The 22,688-nt window shown below is 41.9% G+C and overlaps 2 protein-coding genes across 11 annotated transcripts in view; both read right to left on the bottom strand.

Annotated features, from left to right (window-relative positions):
• Window positions 1-13,908, bottom strand: part of LOC121679927 (ras-specific guanine nucleotide-releasing factor RalGPS1-like) — a 78,072-nt gene extending 64,164 nt beyond the window's left edge. For 8 of the 10 annotated variants that reach the window (XM_042059004.1, XM_042059008.1, XM_042059010.1 and 5 more), the window contains exons 1-4: window positions 13,631-13,908; window positions 5,086-5,228; window positions 2,374-2,478; window positions 2,032-2,082 (exon numbers count right to left, since the gene is read on the bottom strand). In XM_042059004.1, the coding sequence (XP_041914938.1) occupies window positions 2,032-2,082; window positions 2,374-2,478; window positions 5,086-5,142 (213 nt within the window). In that variant the 5' untranslated portion in view covers window positions 5,143-5,228; window positions 13,631-13,908. Of the gene's footprint in view, window positions 1-2,031; window positions 2,083-2,373; window positions 2,479-5,085; window positions 5,229-11,141; window positions 11,280-13,393; window positions 13,415-13,630 lie in introns of those variants that run through there. The other 2 variants (XM_042059006.1, XM_042059005.1) reach the window with 2 other exon arrangements.
• A 736-nt stretch (window positions 13,909-14,644) lies between these two features.
• Window positions 14,645-20,139, bottom strand: zbtb43 (zinc finger and BTB domain containing 43). The gene is made up of 2 exons (XM_042060009.1): window positions 20,056-20,139; window positions 14,645-19,323 (listed from the first exon to the last, which is right to left on the bottom strand). Exon 2 carries the CDS (start codon window positions 19,300-19,302, stop codon window positions 17,884-17,886), a length of 1,419 nt encoding a protein of 472 aa, XP_041915943.1. The 5' UTR covers window positions 19,303-19,323; window positions 20,056-20,139; the 3' UTR covers window positions 14,645-17,883.
• Between the last annotated feature and the right edge of the window lie 2,549 nt (window positions 20,140-22,688).

Here is a 22,688-nt window from a genome sequence, read left to right as displayed (position 1 = left end):
AATGGGTTTCTTGTCATGTAAACACAACTTATTAGTCAAACAGGCACATTGTTGATTGTTGGTGTAGACTGGTCCATTCCCCAGAAACCAACAGAAATATGTGCGGCCTTTCAACAAACTGTAGAAAGATCTGAAGTCGGCCTATTTTTCCATCTTTTCTCTCTTTAGTGTATTTGTGGAGCCTTTATACTGTACGTACGGACATACTGTAAGATAACAGAAACTGGGCTTTAGGATTACCTACTGTATAACTATAATGGCAACCAGAGTGGTTTATCGCAGGACAACCAATTTGTGAAGTCCCAGAGAATATATAAAATATATAAGAATTTGATAATCCTGTAATCCCTACCGGTCATGTCATGACATCACTGTTATGAGACCTACCTATTTCGAGTCCTTATAAAGACTACCATACAATTATTATCATACATTTCTTCTAAAGCATTTTTTGAGGTGATGGGTTGACCTGTGTGTGCATGACATCTGTAGACTATGGAGGGCAATCTGTGTGTTCTGGCACCAACCTGTGGAGAAACGTAGACAACTACTGGATACTCGTGTGCTCATTTACTTTTGAGGCTTGAGCAGTATCAATTTAACTGCAAACCTGCTTCAAATGCTTCAGTCAGTGGGCTGTGGTGGATCCGTCAAAACACTGACGTATGAGTTTCTTTCCAACTTTATAAATGCTAATTTTGACCATTCAAATAGGACATCCTGGGTGGAAACACTTGAAAAGCCAAACGCTTTCAAATAAGAAATCAATTTGCTTGTAGGGGGTGGATTAACAGGATTCACATAGGAAATTTGGTGGAAATAAGTTTATTTGAATACATTTGCATTCACATTTGTTGCCCCTCACAACCTCACATTTTGATCCCATAGCTATCCACAACTCCTCTATTGACACAATACAGTGAATGGAAAATGCACAGATTCACATTTTCTTCAGCCAGATTTTTCATGAATGTGCTTAAAATATGTGAATGAATTGGATGTTGAGGTCTAAATGACAAGTGGTGCAATTCACAAAAGACCTCAGCCCTAGAATCTTAAGATCTTCCTCCATATTTGGACTTCATACAAATGTGCCATTTCAGGTTTTACTCAGTGCATTTATTGAGATAACTCAGTAATCCGGCTTTGTGAAACATTCCCTGATCTGACACTATCTAGGCTTTGGGCCCAGTCACGTTATTGACCGTAACTCTAACCACGTGTTGTACATTTCCATTTCAAAAGATTGATCTGGTGCTTTTGCAAAACCGTATGCTGCATTTCCAATGTGACTGTGATATCCATATCAAATAAGCATTAACTTGACTTGAAGTAGTGTCGCAGACCCATACGATAAAGCCATTGAACAACCCATAAGATAAAGCCAATAAATGGTCTCCAGCCATCCGAGCCATAAGGATCATAGGCAGAAAAACAGAACTGAAAACAAATTCAGCTGAAGCCCACGAGCTGTTGCCGCTCGGCCATGGTCAGACAGGGTGGAAAGAGCCATGTATGCCGCCACGTCTCATCATGTAATGTTCTGGCCCCTGCGCGTGCTCCACGCAGAGATGGAGCACTCCTAGTCGAGACGCGGTGACCTGAAGAGGCCGAGCGGCTGCTACGCAACTCCAGCTGAGCTTTTTACGAGACTCACGCAGCAATCGTGCTTAACCAATGTTTTCCTAAGCCAGGAATATTCGTGAGGCTTAGCAAAGCCTTTAAAACCTTTTATTTTTTTTGCGACTATGACTTTATTCCAGTTTGAGCTGATCTAACACCACAGTGCCAGAAACGCGTTATTTACCACCCCGTCATCCAAACTCGGCACTGCAAGAACTGACATAATTACGACTAGGAATGGACAATTAGCAGCTGATAAAAAGTGTTCGGGTTAACGGGAACCCTGTGAGTATGTGGGAATCACGCTGAAGCCTGCAGCACTGGGAGACCTCATTGCCCCCGTGTGTTGGGTGGTCTGTGCGCGTGTCCCAAGTTGACACGTCCTGATCACCTGACACGAGCTCTTACCTCGGGCTGGATGGCCTTGAACACTGGGGCGTCCATCAGTGTGATCTGACTCTGTGCCAAGAGAGGGACAGAAGCAAGCGATTCAGTTTTACCTCATCAGAATGCACTAACTTGTCACAGATGTGTACAGGCATTTTTTTTACCCTTCAGATACACTTGATAACATATGCTTTTACTTTGACAACATAGATGACTACAATACGTTTTGATATTAAGTAAATACATCTTGAGAGCCTCTTCAAAAGCATGATGTCATCAGGTTTCAAGGTCATCAAGCTTTGCATTAATACTCGACTTCAATTAAAACATTCCACATGCACTCGACTGAACTGTGATACTCACTGCAAACTCTCCTGGTGTGACCTTAAGCACGTCGAAAACAACAGCATCGTAGCTCTTGGCATAGTCCAGACCGGGCCCATCGAGAGACTCGGTGCTGCTGCTACACTGCAGAGAGAAGAGGACACACATTGACCTTGTTCATTTGATGACCGAGACAGAGAGACTGAGAAGGCATAGATTAAAAGGGAGTAACTAAACCCAATTTTCAGGTTGAATTTACATTCTGTCTCTTCTCATCATGTCTTTAAAACAGAGCAACACAATGCATATAGTAGTTCATTGCTTCATTATACCCCGATATGGACTATCTGATATGACTTTTTCCAGATATATCATTTAGTGTTTCCACCCATATATATATGGCAACACTTTATATTAAGACGCGCATATTCACCATTAAGTAGCTGCTTACTAACATGTATATTAATAGCATACTAGCCATTTGTTAGTCATTATAAGTCACAAATTAATACCTTATTCTGCAAGACCTCATTCTGCCCTTACTAGACCCTTAATTAAGAATTTCCCCTATGTAAGCTATATATACAGTATAGCTACAGTATATAGAAAAAGGATAGCACCATTTAAAGTGGCATACTGCTAGCAGAGTTAAGGTTGCTGGACTGCATATGGTGACAAATTTAGCATTCGGCTACTGTTTACCATCTAATGGCGTTTGTGTAACTAGTAAACTGACAGTTCCTCCTTCCTACCAGCCTTCCTTTATTTATTTATTTACTTACTTAAGCTGCAATAAAAATTTTAGCTGCAATGCACAAATTTAGCATAAATTCAGCAGTACACTTGATCCCCCACTGAGCAGACACAAACGGTGTCTAGACATACAGTATTACTCATCAAAGTATCTGCTGAGGGAAGGAAGCCTCCTGGTTCAAATTATACGCAGACTGAGATAGAGGGCAAGTGAGACTACAACCTATTAGATCCAACTCTCTCTTATCAAATATTTAATCAAATGTTCAGAGATTCGAGTCACACCAACTGCGACTGTAACCAGGCCGTAGCAGATTGGCTGTTCATTTCGTAAACTGCCACATATTCTATTGGGCAGTTCCCTTCAGGGCTGCCTCTGTGATCTCCACTTGAGATGGGCAACATCAAATCTGTGTCTTCTCGCCAGCCACAGGTAATGAAGATTCCGAGTCAGAACCATGGAGAGCGACCAGCGACAACAAGAATACAACAACAAAAACAACAAACAAACGCACACTTAATCACACCTGAGAACCTTGCTACTGACTCAAATCATCTCCTGCAACAACAGTAACGGCCCGGGCCTCTGGCAGCCTTCAGAGCGTGATTGGGGAGCCACACGGGGGTAGCAGAACTAATCCGGTCCAACTCCGGGACACTTGTCTGTTTTCTCTCTTCACAGAGCCAAAGGAAATGTGTTGGAACAGAGACTTCTCCCTAAGGCCACTGAACTGAACCAGACAATGCGGATCCCCTCAGCAAGGAGTGCGTATATGGCCAAGACATCAGAGTCCAAGTTCCAAATTAACTTAAATCCTTGAGTCAGAGGAAAAGACATGTACACGTGCAAGGGATGTGGAACAACATATACTGGGTATCCTCTTGGAAGACGATAGTATAGCCACGACAGGGCTTGGTTTTCAATCAACCTTCCGAATGAGTTTTGCCTCAGTGACAATTCTATACCATTTTATCAACTAACAAAACTACTGTCATAATAGAGGCGGTATAAACATACTATTTATTTTCACCTAACCGCTGGCCATTGGGAGGGGCCAGTTCACCACAGGCACAGTCTGACCCGTCACACACTGTTACAGAAACTGCAATAACAAAAGTAGAAAAAGGGCAGATGAATTCAATCTGCAGCTAGTGCATCGACAGGCACAGGGTGTACACAGGGTGTGCAACACACACACACACACACACACACACACACAATTTCATCTCAAGTCCAGAGCAATACAATACATGGTTGTGATCTGTAATCATTCCCCATCACTAAGTGGAAACAGTTGCATTGCATCACGCAAGCAACCGTTGGGAGGCTCTAAGACACCCCAGTCAAAAAAAAAATGATTAGAAAGGAGATGGAAACAAGCAATGGGAAAGGAAGCCAAAAGGAGAGGGCATTTAAGTGCACTGGAGCTACACTAAAGTGCTAGAAAGAAAATTGCACTGCAGCAAGAGCAGAGGCCAAAGGGTTGATCTCCCACTGGACTGTAGACATGAATTCTTCAATACAAGATGATGGTTGAAAGCCTCTGATCATTTCCAAATAGATATAGCCACTAGCCATTACATAAAGCTGGCCAGACTACCAAGCACAACATTCTCAGAGTCGAGAGTCCCGAGTTAGTGCAGCACTGACAGGAAGGGCTTGGGAGCAGTGTTCATTTCTGAGTTGTGTTGCATAACATCAGTTTCCACAACAGTTCCTTCTGCCTTGGAGTGATTTTGTGTTGTGTCTCTGACCAGGTGGAACAAGACCAAGGGGATAACACAGGGCTGCCCAGACCTACTCCTTAGCAATTACCAAACTTAAGTTGGAACCCTCGACCAACACAATTGAATCTAACATGCAGAGGCTCCTCAAGTGTATCAGGGTGATGCAGAGGCTCCTCAAGTGTATCAGGGTGATTGTCCATGATAAACAGTTGGCTGCTATCCTAAACCACTGTGTGGTTCCTAAAGGGGCAACAGTAGGTGGCGCTGTACCTCCGAGGTGGCAGAGGTGATGCTGGCTCCATCCGACAGGCCGTCCCTCCGGTACATGCTGGCGGGGAGGCCAGGCGGGAGGGGTGTGCAAGAGGGCAATGGCGGCCCTCAGGTGGGCCTCATATATGACCGATCAGCCATGCCTGGAGAGAGATAGAGAGAGAGAGAGAGAGGGGAAGAGAGAGAGAGAGAGAGAGAGAGAGGAAGAGTTGCACCGTTATCGAGCGGACTGTCTCACAACACATGATACTACACAAGAACCACATCATCAGAACATATGGGTTAGAACATAGGGTTAGAGGTATCCAGACCAGTGACATCTCTACATCCACACCTCATCTAGGCATTGCAGTGTATAAGATGGATACAGTGTACAGTACACCTTGACTAAACCACACTACAGATGAATGGGCAGGAGTTCATCTTCTAAATGAGAAAAAGAAAGTGGTAAGACTTGGCAGGGCATACTTTGTCTTGACCCTGGAAAGAGGAGCAGGACATGGCATACCTGACTGACCAGCAGACAGACCGCCAGACCAGGAAAGAGCACAACACATCGGAAAGTATGTGACTTTTACAATGGAAATGCGCACACATACCAAGCTTGCAGACATTAATGTTTTATGGAATGGCTTCACTCCAGCCTGGAAATATAAACCATCCAATTCTTCTGTCCCCCCCCCCCCCCTCTCTTTCTCTCAGAACAAAAAAAATCAGATTTCCTCTGAAGGGAAATCCAGATACTGGGGGAAGTCAAGGTAAGGGAAATTCTTACATACTGATTTGGTGTGATACTGAATGTAATAAAGTCTGGCTGACTGAAAGAAAAAAAATCAGCCATGCTATTCAAAATGTACTGTAAATGTTTTGTCAGACTTGCACATTTCATCAATTAACATGCTATTATGATGTGTGTGTGTTTTACAAATGTGGAAACAGGGGAGGTAAACTGTTAAAACCACAGGTTCATTTTAAAATGTTGAGTTTGGAACGTGCTTTGGAATATGCCATTTTATGCTAGGAACTTAACATGAAGTGTGCATAGTACTGTTGGGTGACATCACTCAGTGGAGACTTCAAACAGAGCAGTTAGGCCATGGTGCCAACTGTGTAATGATGGTAGTGGTGGTAACATAGCGTAATGCTCCAGCAACGCTCAGCAGGGACTTTGCCGCTTGTGTAGCATGATTGTGTACTGTATGGTACCCAGGCAACAGCAGAATCATGTACATGTCACAATTAAAAAAAAAAAAAAAAAAAAACAGTAATATTCCATATATGTTTTGTCAAACTGAAACTTGCACCGGTAACTATGGGATTTTTCATGTACAGCAGTCATTGCTCATGCGAGCCCTGAGCGTGCAGTGTCACTGCCTAATTAGGCTTCACAGCAGGTCTGTTGGAAAAGGGTTCTGTTGATTACAACAGCTGTGCAGGACAGCGGGAGGTGTTGCTACAGGGCCACACGAAGGACAAAAAACAATGAGGTGTCTCCCATATGAAGTGACTCAGCTACTGGAAAAATTGATGCAGTTCACAGCAAAAATAGCTTTAATTTGAACCAGTGATAGGACTCCATCTTAGTGATGATCAACTCCACAGAAACATATGACAGTGTTAAAAATATATGTTGTGGGCTTCGTTGTCGCTTTATTGGTAAATAATTAACCAAAAATCTTAGTGCCAGGCCCTGACAAAAAACCTGGATTTCCATGACCTATAAAGAATGGTACAATATACTGACCAAAGATTTCAGAGCAGCCATGTAGCGTTCAAGAATCTGACGCTTTTTGGATTGTAAGATGAATAAATGGGCATTGAATAAACAAAGTTAGGCTAAAAAATTCACTGATATTCCTTGACTTTGCTTCAAATATGATAAAATTCCCTGACTTTCCATGTCTGGAATAGACTTTATCAAAATTCCATGATATCCCATGACCCATGGGAACCCTGTAGAGCACAGAGCATTGCACAGGTCCAGAGTTCTCTCAGGACTGCACCTAGAGTGATCAGTACAAACCAAGGCTTTGTATAGTCCTATGATGCCCTCTTCTGTTGAAAAAGTGAACTATATTATAGTACACTTTTCTGTAACTGTCACCATGTAGGTTGAGGAAAAACCCACAAAAAAATATCGCTTTCATTGTATGATGCTCACTTCATGGTTGCACAATGGACATCTGACTGATTATGGCCGCACCTCTTACTGATGATTAAATTTTTAAATTTGAAAATGGCACATTGCAGTAATTTCCTGTGTATTAGCCGCATTGTGTATAAACCGCAGGACGGTGTTTTATGTAAGTTAAAAAACAAAACCCTATTAATACCATATTTTAACTGCCTCCGTGTATTAGCCTCATAGCTCATAGTTTTTTGCAACTCATTAGCCGCGGCTAATAGTTGGGAAATTACAGTGCAAAACACTTCCAATAGACTTTTTGAAAAAAAAAACAACTTGACTGACTTGAACTGTGTGACAAAGACATGAAACCCACATCATATAATGTAGATCAACACTAAAAGCAGTACAGCTTATACACAGTAGTGCCAGATGTCCTTGAATTTCCCCTGGGGATCAATAAAGTATCTATCTATCTATCCATGTCAACAACGAGCTGATTCTGAAGTTTAGAATATGAACGCTGCTCTAACATCCCTCCAACACAGGCTGCCCTAAGACCCTACCATGCACCACTGGTAAGGCATTTCTTTTGGTCTCTAGTCATGATTGACTGTGCCCTACTTTACCCTGACAAGCCACGGATCCCTCTGCATTATATATTCCCGACTCCATCACACACACGTCTGGGCTTAGCCATAGTGCTGAGCAGCAGTGACGAGGCAGCCTCCTCCTTTTCTATGGAGCTGTGGACGGAGTCAACTGGATTTGCAGTCCTCAGATGCCCTGGGTTTGGTATATCAAAAAGGCGTTAACCTGATCCAACTTAAATAAGCAAACCATTATGTTATGCTGCAGTCAGTCTAAAGGGAACACATTGCCCTCTTCAAAATGACAACAAAGCCTAACCTGACAACAGCATGTCCTGGACGTTCACATCTGCCTTGTTTGTATTCTGTAATGACCCTTCAGATAGTGCTTCACTGCCCTGCTTGCAGGAGTATTGCATGCACATGTCAAAAGAAAATTAATTGAAACACATTTAGGGAAGACATGAGCGCTCTCATAAGGATTCATGAACTAAAGACATTGTATGAAAATCACTATCAATCAATGGCTGATGGTGATGTGTGTGCAAGAGAGAGAGAGAGAGAGAGAGAGAGAGAGAGAGAAAGAGATGAAAGAAAGAAAGAAAGAAAGAAAGAAAGAAAGAAAGAAACAGCTCACAGGAAATAATAATTCAACAAAAGTACTGATTTCTGCTATGAAGGGAAAGGTACATTTTACATTAGATTACAGAAATATAATAAAAATACTAAATGATCCTCAAACAGAGAGGTTTGAAATAAGAAAGTGCCAGAGGGTAGTTACACAGTGTATGACCAGTACAACATGCCTCAGAAATCTGATGTAATGCAGACCTACTGATACTGTACAGCTGGGATGTACCAACATCAAAATCATAATAGGAAAAAAACAATAAGTCCTCCCTTTTCTAGATGACCCACTTATAAGAGCACACCCTGACCAGTAGAGCAAACTAGGACCCTAAACTGCAGGAAAGTGGAACACAGCCTAAAATAAGCCACCTCGATCCACATCCCTCAGTATTCCCCAGTCCTCCTGCTACTCTCCAACAATGGGAATTACTCCTCAGAGGCTGCTAGTGCAACCATTCCATCTTCACACTGTACTTAAAAGAGTCTTTAATCATTTTACGCTGTTTATGCATTCTATTTATTTATGGATTTTATTTACCAGCAAAAATACTATTGATTGCATTACACAAACGTCATGAGGGATAATGGCCGCCAAGATGTCCCGAGCCGATACATACAAAATGAATGGACAAGGGGGAGGCAAACAACTCCACGACACCAAGCATGCACAGTCCACTAAGTGAAAGGGGTCAGTTGATCTCAATTTAAAAACAAATGAAGTGTGAGAGGATATTCTACTTCATGCAATTAGACGCATGCTAATAATCTGAAATGCATTAGAAGGCTACAAAAACAGCTGTATATAGAAAGTGGCAATGTACAGCACATGAAACTGCAACCAAAAGCGGCACACAACTCAGACGAACAGAATCAAATGGCGTATCACAGGCGATCTGATCGCAAATCAAGCCTGTCTGTCTAAATAAGACTACAACAGAACAAATAGCACTGAGACTAAACAGACAGCCTGCTGAATACACCACAGCAGGCCCGCCTTCTTCCCTCCCCAACAGCCCTTACTTCTGAGCATGTTGTCATGGCAGCAGTTTGCCACTTCCAATCTCAGACCAAATGGTAGCATTTGTGAATTACTGGGTAGCCTCCAAGACTGCTCTTGGAAGACAAGACTTTCAATGGAACGTGGCAGAATGATTCACTCATATCCTTGGTCATTTTGTTGAAAAGAAACAGATATTTGAGAAGTCATTACAGACAAAATACAGAAAAGGACAAACTTGGGATGTTTAAAGAGGGAATGGGGCATAAGCTTGCAGATATTCCTCTCAGAATGGTCGATATCCTCACTGTGACTAACTCAAATGCTCCAAGAGTGTGACGGTGACAGCTGGTGAGCCTCGCGCCAGGCTTTCCTATGAACAAGATCCCATCGCTCCCCCTCTCAGATCCATGATATTACTTAGAGTTTCAATACACCATACAGTATGCACAAAATACATGTCTAATTGCTGTAGAGAAAAACAATCTTGCTATGTGCTTTGAAACTGTACTGTACATCAATTGCTAATGATGGGCCACAAACAACAAGAAGGAAATGAATGGGGATATGACACCACTGCTGTAGTGCACAACACACACACACACACACACACTTCAGTGGCTGGCACGCATTTCAGCGGCTGCCACAGACAATCTTTGTATCTGGGTCACAATCTAAGGTTTCATGTCCTTCCATGCCCCCCATCATGGCGGAAGGCTGTTGCTGTTTATTTTCTTAAGCCACATGGCCTTTTGGGGCGCCATCATTTGAGCCTGCTCACCTTTGAGCTGATGGCTGCAACAGCTATAAATATCAGTCTCCAGTCAGAAAACCTAAACAAATCATGGCATTAAAAAGCTCCAATGATAGGATGACACGATTCAAGAGGCCTGCATTCATTGACCTCATATAAAACCTTCCATTTTGATAAAGAGTTTGATTTTCTGCACACTGCTTAGAACAATCTGAAAGAGATATGAAAATTCATGTCACAGAAGCAACAAAAAATATACTGTATTTTAAAAAGAAAAATACATAGAAATTCTATAAAAGTAATTCAAATAAACAAAAACCAAGGAAGATATTGTAGGCTGCCTAAATATATTTAGCTTTGTCATCTGGGTCTTTAGGTCTACTGATAAGATTCGGGTAAGAAAAAGCTACCAGAGTGGAATAAAGCAACACCATTCATTTGCAAAAGCCAAACCAAACTCTCCCCTCACTCCAACAGTCATAGTAATCGCTACAACAAAAATCTCTGAAACCACTCTGAAGTTCTTCACATGCCTATGCAAAATGCTAAATGTTTTTGTCAAAATGGTTTTGTCTATATAATCAACTATCCAAGCTGAGAAAGCAAGGAAGCAAAGAAAAATAGGATTAGGACAATCGTATCTAAAAGAGGACCACTGAGTACCATAAGAGTGAGCCAAATTTACCTCAATGCTTGGGGCTAATCCTCCGGGAGGAGTGAACGTTAATGGCATGGTGGAGGATTTCACGTACAGAAATGGCACGATTGCATTTAAGCTGATCAACAAAGTTTCTGTGTGCCAACTTCATAGGTCTCACTAGTTAGGTGCAACTTGGTGAAATACATCAGGAGGTCTTTCAAAATACACAACATCGCAATAGCTAAAGATTTCGTTTTTATTCATCCAAATATCTAGGTAAAGTTAGACTAGTCTTTCAGCTAGCATAGCTTGTGTTTTACCTGAGCAGTGGAGTGTCATGTCAGGAGGTGAAATCACTGCTGAAAGCAGAGATCCTTGTGCATCAAAAAGTCTGCCAGCAAGCAGCAATGAGGAATGACACCACTGATGGCCAGAATTACACACACACACACACACACACGCACACACACACACACACACACACACACACACACACACGACGGGTCTGTTACAGAAGAGAAAGCCTTGAGGTGGTAGGGGTGAGTGTCTACACCCAACAGATTATCCATCATAAAAGCCAAACATCAGTCCTCTGAGATCTGGATGCAGCCAAGTGAAAAGGGGAGTTTGGACCTGCCATGGAGCATTTTAGAAAACCTATCTATTTTCTCTACACAGTTTACTAAGCGGCAAGTTAATGGGTTCTAACGGCTTGTTTAAAAGCTTATCAGCAAACCATGAGTCTACATTTGCTTGCTGTGCTGCTGTGGTCACTGCTTTAGCAAATGCTTTAGCTTTTTAGAAAAACGTCTTATCATCACTGCAGACCATCAGCACGTCAGAAGTCTACAGGGGAAAAGCACTAGATGTCAGAATGTGACAGTTACCACCACTCATGAGGTTATCAACATTAGTCACTACAGTGTGAAATTTGGTTGTGCAACTCATCAGTTTCAGGTGTTTCAGCAGTCAAGGTGGCTCTGAAGTGACCAAACTCGTAGTACCCAAAGGTATTTCCGGTGACCAAGTATCTGCTATAGAGAAAGCCCTAGGAGATAACACTCTAGGAAACCTGCCCTGAGGAGATGTGGGTAAGACCGGAATAATTTAAATGACAGAAGAATGTAATGCTGAAATGTGTGGTAACCCACCTATTCACGTGGGTTTCTGAATACCTAGTACCTAATACCACAACGCCTAGGCTACATCATGAATGACAACATAAATCAGAAGACAAATGGGCACTTGCTAGAGTGACCAAAGGCTGAACAAGCATGTGGAAAAAAAAACTCACATTAGATTTTCCAATTAGAACCAGAAATTTCTTTAGGCCTATGAATTCATGAAAAGTTAGACATTCAGGAGTTACCTTAATCTATCCCTGATGAATCATGAACTGTGAGTTGCAAATCTGTAACTTTAATTCATAACTGCTATAGCAATTTTACAAATGTCAATTGCCACTTCTTTTATCATAAACCATGTCCAGTTTGAAAGGGTCATTACTTTAGAGAGGCTTCACAGAAACAGGCCACGGTACCCATTCAATTCCCAATTAGGCTTTTCAGAATCCTGGGCTGTTGTGGCACCATGATAAATTGTTCTCACCTACAGAAACAGAAACAGCCAGAAGATGCTCACACAATGAGCACATCTGATAAAATTCTCTGCACTCACATTTAGTGATGCACATCTACCCACATGGCAGCCATGGCCTGACCATGGTATTAGTTCACAACATCTCATTTTAACAAGAGGCAGTATGTTGCACTGTCTTTCTTGTATTTTTGCCAGTAAGGAAGATTTGACTATAGGTACCTCCACATAGTCTGTACAGAGCTAGCCAACTCCGTGTCCACTGTGGATTGATTGAGCATCAATCAATTTTTTGATTGATGCTTTTGTGACCATGACCCTATCCTGTCCTGACTATAATTTGTCACCTGTGTTTTAGCGTTGGCGTCTGCATGTGTATAGATTTGCATATAGGCTATAGGCCTATATTGACTACCAAATATGCCATCTGCCGAATAGAGGCATAACCACACTGGAGGCCAACCAAAACAGATCAGACAATGTTGTCTTCTTGTAAGAGCATTCGCCAGATGATCACAGATAGCCTACAAGGCAACTACTGCAAGTCAAACCGAGAGGTTAATGACGGGGCACGCACATGACAGTAGCATGTAGGCTGTAGAGTCAAGACCACGACCTGTGTCAGTAGGCCTATCGAACAGAAGAATGCAGAAATCATTTGTGCTAAAGATTCCAGATGCCATCATGATGGTCGGTTTCATTTTGGGATTGTCAGTAAAAGGTGTTGCAATCAAAACTACTCCTTGAAGACACCACCTGGCATTCACCGATATTGGGGATTTTAAAATGGTAGCATTAACTGACAATTCTGTTTGTGTTTTGGGTCGATATAATAGGCTACAGCATACGGACCGCTTCATTCCAAAATGTGTGCCTAACGACAACTCCAATCTCTACCGTCGCATTGCCGATGGTGCAGTTTACTTGTTTTGGGGAGGATATGACATTTGTTATGTGAAACATTTAAACCACTTACATGCATAGTTTTATTGGTTGTGTTGGATTTACGTGGTGTGAAGTCTATTCCATGGAAGCTATCCACCCTTCGCGTTACACTATACCACTTTCGGGCAACCCTATGTCAAGCCCTTGACGTGACGTGAGCAAGCACTTGAAACAGCGTGATGTTCAGTGAAGTAGACTACGCCAAACGTCTGCATGCTAAACAACAAAACATAACCATTTAACAGGAAATATGGTAGATTTTGCTTACCATTACGAAAGCTACGGTAACCCAGCCTTCCACGAGGCGTGACCAACGATTTGGACTACTCCAGAAATATGAAATCCGTCACATTTACCACAAAGCTCATTTCATCTCCACTGGGAGGCATAGCCTACTGCGAAATTTAACATTCGGCGTCCAAAATATATTTAGCACCAACTGAAACAAACAAAATGGCTAGGAAAAACACAAATACCTCGTACACAAAATCGCACAGGAAGTGTCAGGTATGTTCTTTGAATTTGACAGAGTGGTACATTGCCTAATCATTTGCTAGCTTCATAGCCTGTGAGACTCCGCCTTTCCAGAATGTAAAAGCCAATCAACACACTGGGCCTTGGCAAATTTTGCACTTTCATGCGCAGGTGCTTTTCCAGTCTTGGCTACGTGATGAAATAAAGTCTGTGTGAATACATAAACCAATGTAGTGACACTCGCTGATTTCACAAGTTACAGACTCATCAAATGCAAAGGGCCAGAGTGGAATTCTCTCAGTCAAATGATCTGATTTGCTTATTTATCCCTGCTTGGTGACACGCAAATGACATGAATGACTAAACATATTCCCCCAAATCTCACAGAATGAAATGTTATACAGTATACCCACGTGCATCTTCGGTGTTTGGTTCACTCTCTGTATCTTAAGCACATCTGCCTAGCTGGGGATCTATGGTTTTGGGTATTGCCATTCAGACTTACCAAAATCCTGCTGACCCCACCTGTGACTTAACTCTCGCTAGTTTCATAATTAAACTAGATGAAGCTTTTTGATACAGGTTTCTCCTCAAATAGTTCATGCCAAAACTTGACAGAATCATGGAGCCCTACATCAAAATGTGACAAACCCATAAGTCTGTAAGCTGTATCACCATAGGAATGAGATGTTAAAAAACTAATATTTTAGAAGGTGATCATTGTTTCGTTATCCTAAAAGGTGTCATCTTCATTACCAAACACACACAAATACACATTTCTAAAGAAAAAGACAATATTTATTGCTGAACCCATCTGTACAAAACTTTTATGTTCTTCTATAAGAAGAAAAAAAAAATCATAAAACACATTGGGAATTCTTTTTAAAAAGAAAAAAGTACACAAAAATTAAGACAAGGAACCAAAAGGAGATGTCCTCTTGAGGTAGTTTTCATTTGGCGGTAAATACATATCCCAAGTAAGATTTTTATGGATTAGAACTTATTTTCAATTAGATTTTCTGAAATGTTGAAATTTGTCAGAAAGAGTAATTAATAACTTTTACGAAGAAAAGACGATTGATTTTCTTATCAGCAATAACTCCGTTAGACAAGCCATGGTTAAATAAACATTTCAGAAATATATATTAGAAGTACTGATTGTCTTGGATCACTTAATTTAGACATAACTTTTATAAATATGGTCACATCAAATTTAAACATTGAATTAGTAGTAAAGGGTTCTTAAAGGACACACAACACCTACTGACTTTCTTCTAGCTCTTTTACATCAGTGTGTTATGTTCTTGTCCCAAGGGTTGGATTCGCATAGACAGAGGTTTTTTTTTTATTATTATTATTTTAACCATTAAAATCCTGAATGATTGTCCTTCACTCTACATAAAAATCACTAATGACCTGCAAAAAGGCAAATTAAAGACACAATTCAGGTTACACAAATCTCATTATTTCACAATTTTAAACTTTTTATCAGAAAAAATAATCAAGTAATCAAATAATCAAAATAAGTCAGGATCAAATGTGACAAGTAGGCTATACACGTTGAATTAAAGTCTCAACAGTGTCTTCCAAGCTCCCAGGCACTGATGATCTACCAGGATCAATGAGAACTTTATGATCCCACACTGAAATTACCTGTTGATTTCAACATCATTTGAAGACATTTCAAGAAGCAAAGATAGAAACCAAATAATTTCTTTAAAAAACTACAGAGACAGGAGAATAGAAATACAGATGTTAATATAAAAGTTATCCATATGACAGTAACCTTATTTCAATGGAACCCCCCCACACATACACAAACTACCCGTTTTTATTTGATCTAAATGATCAGACTCTCAATATACTAACTCTACATAAATACACTTTGCCTTTGTTTTACTTCTTACATTTGGATATAGGCAGAAATCTGTACATCTACATACCCCAAAGCAACCAATGAGGTTTAATTGTGAATGAGGTTTTTTGTTCATTACATGTCAATAATTCCTAACAGCAGATCATTTAGAAAATTCAGACTCTCTCTGAAGCCTATGAACCAGAAGTGATTCATAGTACTGAGTCATTGAAATGAAAGTAAGGCAGTATCTCTCTACTGTCTTCCACTGACATTTGAGTGTGAGGTGCTTTAACTGTTTCTGTATTGTACTGTTTTATCATACTCTGTTTGCTGGCTTACACAAACTGAGGTATTACGCATCAGTGGGAAGTGGCATCTAGGACGGAAATAAAGAACATTGTTTAAAAAATGGAGTATCTATTGTACCAGAGAGTGATGAAATAAATACCACTGCTTAAGTAAACGCCAATGGTATTCACAAGCAAAATGGTGCCTCGCTAAAATGCAACATGACCGTGAGTGAATAAGGTATGTCAGCATCAAAATGAAAGCACTTACTTTTTTTTCACAGTAATTTTATGCATTGAAATGTACTGGGGGGCACATTAGCTGGCCGAATACATGTATTCCCAGTATCTCCCGATTCCCCAAGGCAATTTTGTTTTGCCAGCACCTGAGGCCTGTACTTCGAAGCAGGATCTTGGGGTTAGCGAGGTGACTTAAGGTTTCAGTGGCATATTGGTGGCTCTATTTTAACAAGGGTTAATCATAGGGGTGTAACGGTACACATAAATTATGGTTCGGTGTGTCCATTGGTTTTGAAGTCAAAGTTTGATTCATTTCCTGTACAATAAGCCTTTAGGTACTGCTAACCTAAAATTCACTGACAATATTGCTGATGTGCAACAGGAATATTATTTTGAAAAGGTATCAAATGGGTTTTAACCTTAATTGACTAAACTGACAAATGGTCCACCTAGGGCTGGGCAAAAAAATCAATTTTAAATCTGAAAATTAGTTTCTTTATTCAAATCGATTTGTTTTTATGAAAATCGATTTTCTCCAATGTTTCTAAACTTTATCAAGCTGCTGATGGGCAGCAAATATAAGCAGGATCTGATGCCAAAAGTGATGGAGCTCATTATTGGGGTCATCCATAAGCATCTATAGAGACTTAGGCCTACTGCACAATGTATAATCTAATGATACTGGTAATGCCAGAGTAGGTCTGCACTACAGCCCCATGATAGTCATGACTTGTTTTGAACAATTTTTTGTCATTTCTAGTTTGTAGGAGGGGAAAAAATCCATTAAAATCCTAGATCAGGTTTAATGTGAAAAAATGGCCATATCGCCCAGCCCTAGGTCCACAACTTAATATGTTTGTGTGGGAACTTAAATTTGAAACATGGTTCGCAAGCAAAAAAGCCTACTTTTGATTACCGTTAAAGACTGCATTGGTATACAGTGCACATCTGTATTTCACCTAACGTCTTGTACCTAAACAGTTCGGTACAAACACATGTACCTTTAAACCCCAAGTAAATCACCATGGTAACTTACGCTGAACTCCTAACCTACTCTGGAAAAAAAAATGTACAAGATACCGTACCAACCAATCAATTCTCTTGGAAAATAGTATAACCATTCCAGATGATCTCAGTGCGCATATAGTTGGAGGGTCTCTTGGGAGGGCTGGGAGCATTTTAGAATAACGCTAATAATGGTTTACACATGAAAAGAATACATCTAAGCATCCCATTTGCCAACTATTGATTTCAATTCATAAACTCATATTTCAAGCAAGTATTTTAGTTTGTTCCTGTGAAGTGAAATGGGCGGCTTTATTTGCGACTAGTGCCAACGAAGTCCAACACCACCCCTTTTACCAGCTAACAGAAAGACACCCTGGGCACTATGCGTCATAGTACAGGCCCCAGGTTTGACAGTCAGTTTATACCCTGGGGAAACAAAAACCTGAACACTGCCAAAAGCCTTAAAAAACGTCCAAATGAAATCACTGATAGCCTTTTGACAAATCAAATTGACATAAACACTTTAAGGTCTTGACAAGGATGGCACCAACATTCAGAGAGTATGGTCCTGAACAAAGTCACTTTGTCCCTGAATCTGCACCACACAACTTACCCAGCACCACCCAACTTAAGACTCCTGTGTTCGGCCTGGGATCAACAGATGCTCTGCTCTGTTGCAGACCGCTTGGCCTGGTGAGCCCTTCTGCAGGAGGCAGTGTGGCGGTTGAAGCTGTCCCTCCACATGAAGCGCTTGGAGCAAAGGCTGCACTCGTACGGCTTGATGCCCGTGTGGATCTTCATGTGGCCCACAAGGTGATGCTTCATCTTGAAGCTCTTGCCACACACTGCACAGCCATACGGCCGGAGGCCCATGTGCATGCTCATGTGCCGGTCGCGCTGGCTCTTGTGCGTGAAGCTCTTGCCGCACTGGCACGGGTAGAGCTTATAGACACCTGATCCGAAACCAGAGTTGGACGTCTCGTCCTGGGTGCCATCCATCCCATCCTCATCATCGTCGTCATCGCCGCCTGTTCTTCCTGGGCCCAGTTCCAGAGGGCTGTTCTTCGACATGCTGGGCGAACTCTCATCTTTGTCGTTGGGGAAGCGGTCCATGGAGGTGCCATAGAAGTCCAGGGGGTCACAATCCAGGCTCTCCTCCAGCTCGCTGACCAACTTCTCGTCCACACTGTCCTCTGTGGAGTGCATGGAGGAGGTTCCTTGGTGAGGAGGCAGGCCCAGCTGCTCTGAGTCTGTGCTGGCCGTCTCAGCAGTGAACTGGCTATTGCAGTCGTCGCGGCATGGCCTCTCTGTTTTCACCTGCGTCCACTTCCTATGTCCCATGATGCTCGGCGGAACATAGACAGGCCTGGACCTGGGGAGCTCAGCCTCAGGGTCTCCATTCTCGCTGGCCGACTCAGCCCGGTCAGGCGGCGAGGAGCCGTTTCCACTAGGGGGCGCTCCAAGCTCCAGCGCATGTGGTGAAAAGCTCTCATCCAGCAGCTGCTCAAAGTCGGACGATCCTCTGCAGCTAGTCATCCTGCCAAATCCCTCACTCCCTCCAACCCCCGTGCCGTCTGAGAAAGCTTCTTCGCCTCGGTCACCATGGTAACTCTCACCGTCGGGGGATGGATGCTGTTCGGCTCGGCTGCTGCCCCGACACCCTACTCCCGACGGGGTTTTGTGTGAACGTGATGTGTTCCCCTCCAACAGCTCGGTGCACTTATCCACCACATGCCACATCTGCAGGAAGCTGGCGGCCGTGAGGAAGGCCACCACCTCACACGAGGGCAGGGTCAGAGAACCAGTGTAGCACGACTGCAGCAACCCCTCAAACACCCACGGGTTCATCACCTCCGGCAGCACCACCCGTGCGCTGTTTTTGAGCAGGACCTGGTCGCAGAAATACGGCGAGCTGGCCGCCAGCACAGCGCGGTGTGCCCGGTACTGGTGGCCCCCGATGCTCACAATGATGTCACACAGCTGGCCCCTCTGGCGCTGCTGGTTGAGCTTCTGCAGAATGGAGCACGAGAAGTCGGGGAACTCCACGCGGAAAGCATTTTTGTCAGATTCCATAGCTAGTAGATTCTACAATGGCTGCAAAACAATACAAGCACATGTACTTTAAAAAAAAAAATAATAATAATCATAGGACAGTTTGTAAAAGGTGCATTGTGAAGGGACCCCAGTTAGCAACAATCTAAAGTTCAATATACACAATAAGTATGTTACCAGCCAAATGTGAATGAGTGAATTTATAATGGTTTCCACCTATATAAACTTAATCTGGCCTTCATTGTATGATGTCAATCGTTGTTTTTCACCAAGCTGAAGCTTCTAGTTAAATTATTCAATACATTTTAATATAGTTTATATTGATATATAAATATAGTTAAATGAATAAGTTAAAGAAATGCATTGTGTTCTAAGACAGAAATGAAGCTCATGTTCCTGGTATAATGGTTAAACTAGATGTGAGGTTGTGACTTCATGTCACATCATTATGTAAATTACATTTGCTACCAATGAAACAGATGTTACATTATCCGTTCATTAAAGCGTCAAAAACAATTTGAAGGCCGAGAGAAGACCACTATGAATCGATGCAAAACACTGTTAGATAAAGTGAGAGATCCCCCAAGACGGATATTAACGTTACAGCAAATTACAGCAAATAGCTTAGCTTGCAAGCTAGCTTTGCAGCACCTCGCTGGAAAGGCGCGCCCGGTTAGTTTATGCACACCATAGCGTCTATATAGTTTTAGCATCTTCGGTGAGTTGGATGTAGATGTTTCAAAGCCAGATTAGAAAGATTCACTGTTATCTCACCTGAATAAGCATTTTTATTGAGTAAATTCGAATCCACGACAGCTGCCTCCCTTCCGAGTTCCACCGGATTTCGCCTTGAGTACGTCATCACGCGGCAGTCTCGCATGGCGCGTAACAAGAAGTGTAAACAAACACACCCCCTTGCTTGGGTTGCCAGATATTTGCCTGGATTGTGCAAGTGACTCAATTACAATGTATTTCAAATGACTATAATAAACATTGCTTTACTGTAAAGAATAGCCTAGGCTAAGCTTCTTTTATCATCATAAAGATAGGGCGGCCAATGAAGGGCATGAAGTATTCAAGCAAACGAGCAAAACTGCAGCCCAATGTCCACATTCATCTTGCTTAAAAATGTATTGTGTTGTGTACAGTTGCATTAGGCTACAATATAACCATAGCCTCATTGACACCATACACTTCTCAATTGAGACTGAGTGGGTCAGGAAAATATCAATTTAGGCTACTTACGGCTCCAGCAGGAAGGGCTTAACTACACTGTAGCAGTGACATTAAACTTAAATTGGTGCATTAAACTCTTCGTTTCGTTTCAGAAATGTAGCAATCTTAAAAACGAAGGTTTTAAATGCAGTTGTTTACTCAGTTCCAAAGAAATACACGTCCATGCCAGATCAGCGATTGTATTTGCGTGCCCGTGGGTAGGCCCGGCCTACTGCAAAATGGTCATCCTATAAAGATGCATGCCATCCTTTTGACCACTAGATGGCAACACTGTAATGGGGCTACAATTTGTGGAGTTGAAAGGCCACATCCAGAGACAATGGCAGGTGGCCTACTGTATGCAACAACGTTGGCATCTAAATAATCATGAGCAAGTATATGTGTATATGCCTATCTACATATATACATTTTTTGGGACATATCTGTCCCATTTCCTTATCTATTATTTTCCCCACCATTATTGTGGACCATTTACACCATTATTACTAAAAAGCCTTTAATTGTGGTCGTATTTAAAATCAGTTCAGTATATCACTCTCTCAATCTCTATAGATGATATTCTATATTATGAATTAAACCAATAATATATTCTGTGAATTAAAATCCCATCTCTGCCATGCCTATTACTATGTTGTCCTATTATGGTCATGCCTGACTGTCTCTCTGCTTCCTCTCACCCAATGCCTCATGGGAACATGAACATGGACAACAGGATGCATGATGCTGCTAAGGACATGAGCACTCTATACCTACACACTGGTCAGGTATAAAGGCCAACATATGGGGTGTTGATGGACGAAAATAATGTTTTCTGTGTCAATGACCAAATGACAGTCTAACAGGGGGAGCCGATTAATGCGGCTGGTATATCATTATCATGCTAATGCCTGACTGTATGAAAAGAGACAACATTGGTTATTTTTTATACAGTTATGTGTACTATATGTGCATGGGCTACGTAAATGTAATTTTATTTGAAATGGTGCATATTTATTTAAATGAAATGAACAATCTATTCTCAGCATTGTTAAATCTTAGTCGTAGTCTTTTGGTACCTAAGCAGAAGCTTGAGGAGTATTTAGAGGGAGTGCACAAAGATAGGGAGCGGTTCAGAGAGATGGTACTTCCTGCTGATATCCCCCCTATTGGTGAATTAAGTAGCCAATGCGACGATAGTCCACCAAGATGGAAAGAGGTGCAAGAAGTAATAAAACGTGCAAGGGCCTCTTCAGCCCCGGGACCTAATGGAGTGCCCTACCGGTTGTATAAGAGTGCACCAGATGTTTTAAGATTTCTATGGCAATTAATGAAGAAAGTTTGGAAAAAGCAGAGTATTCCCAAGGCTTGGCGGAGGGCTGGGGGAATATTTATTCCCAAAGAAAAGGATGCAGTGGAGATTAATCAATTTAGGCCAATTAGTCTACTGAATGTTGAAGGGAAGGTTTTCTTCAGTGTGGTGGCACGGAGACTGACAAATTACCTTGAAAGGAATAAATTAATTGATACCACGGTGCAAAAAGCTGGAATTCCTGGCTTCTCCGGGTGCTTAGAGCATACCAGTATGATTTGGCACCAAATTCAATTAGCAAAGCGTGAGAAGAGAGACCTGCACGTTGTGTTCTTGGATTTGGCTAATGCTTTTGGGTCTGTGGCGCATAGTCTGTTGTGGGAGGCCTTTGATTATTTCAGAATCCCGGGTAGCATTAAAAGCCTAGTAAAAGCATACTTTCTGGATATTCAGTTATGTTTTACTACAGCTGATTACACCACAGGGTGGCAACAACTCGAGATAGGAATCATGGCGGGATGTACCATCTCCCCACTTGCTTTTACAATGGCAATGGAGGTCATCATTAGGGCCTCAAAATGGGTAGTGGGTGGGGAGAAGTTGCAGGGAGGGCCACGCCTCCCCCCGATTAGGGCTTTCATGGACGACATGACAACCTTGACGTCAACCGTTCCATGCACCAACAGGTTGCTGGATAAGTTAAATAGCAATCTGCAATGGGCTAGAATGAAGGTGAAGCCAAGTAAGTATAGGAGTCTCTCAATTGTTAAAGGGAAGGTAATAGATAAGAAGTTTGCTATAAATAAAGAGGTGATTCCCACAGTTCTGGAGAAACCAGTGAAGAGTCTGGGAAGGTGGTATGATGCAAGCCTTAGTGATAAAT

The sequence above is a fragment of the Alosa sapidissima genome, chromosome 13 (assembly GCF_018492685.1).
Source record: "Alosa sapidissima isolate fAloSap1 chromosome 13, fAloSap1.pri, whole genome shotgun sequence".
Lineage (NCBI taxonomy): Eukaryota > Metazoa > Chordata > Actinopteri > Clupeiformes > Clupeidae > Alosa > Alosa sapidissima.
Note: the sequence above shows the minus strand (reverse complement) of the source record. Positions and strands in the feature narration are given on the sequence as shown.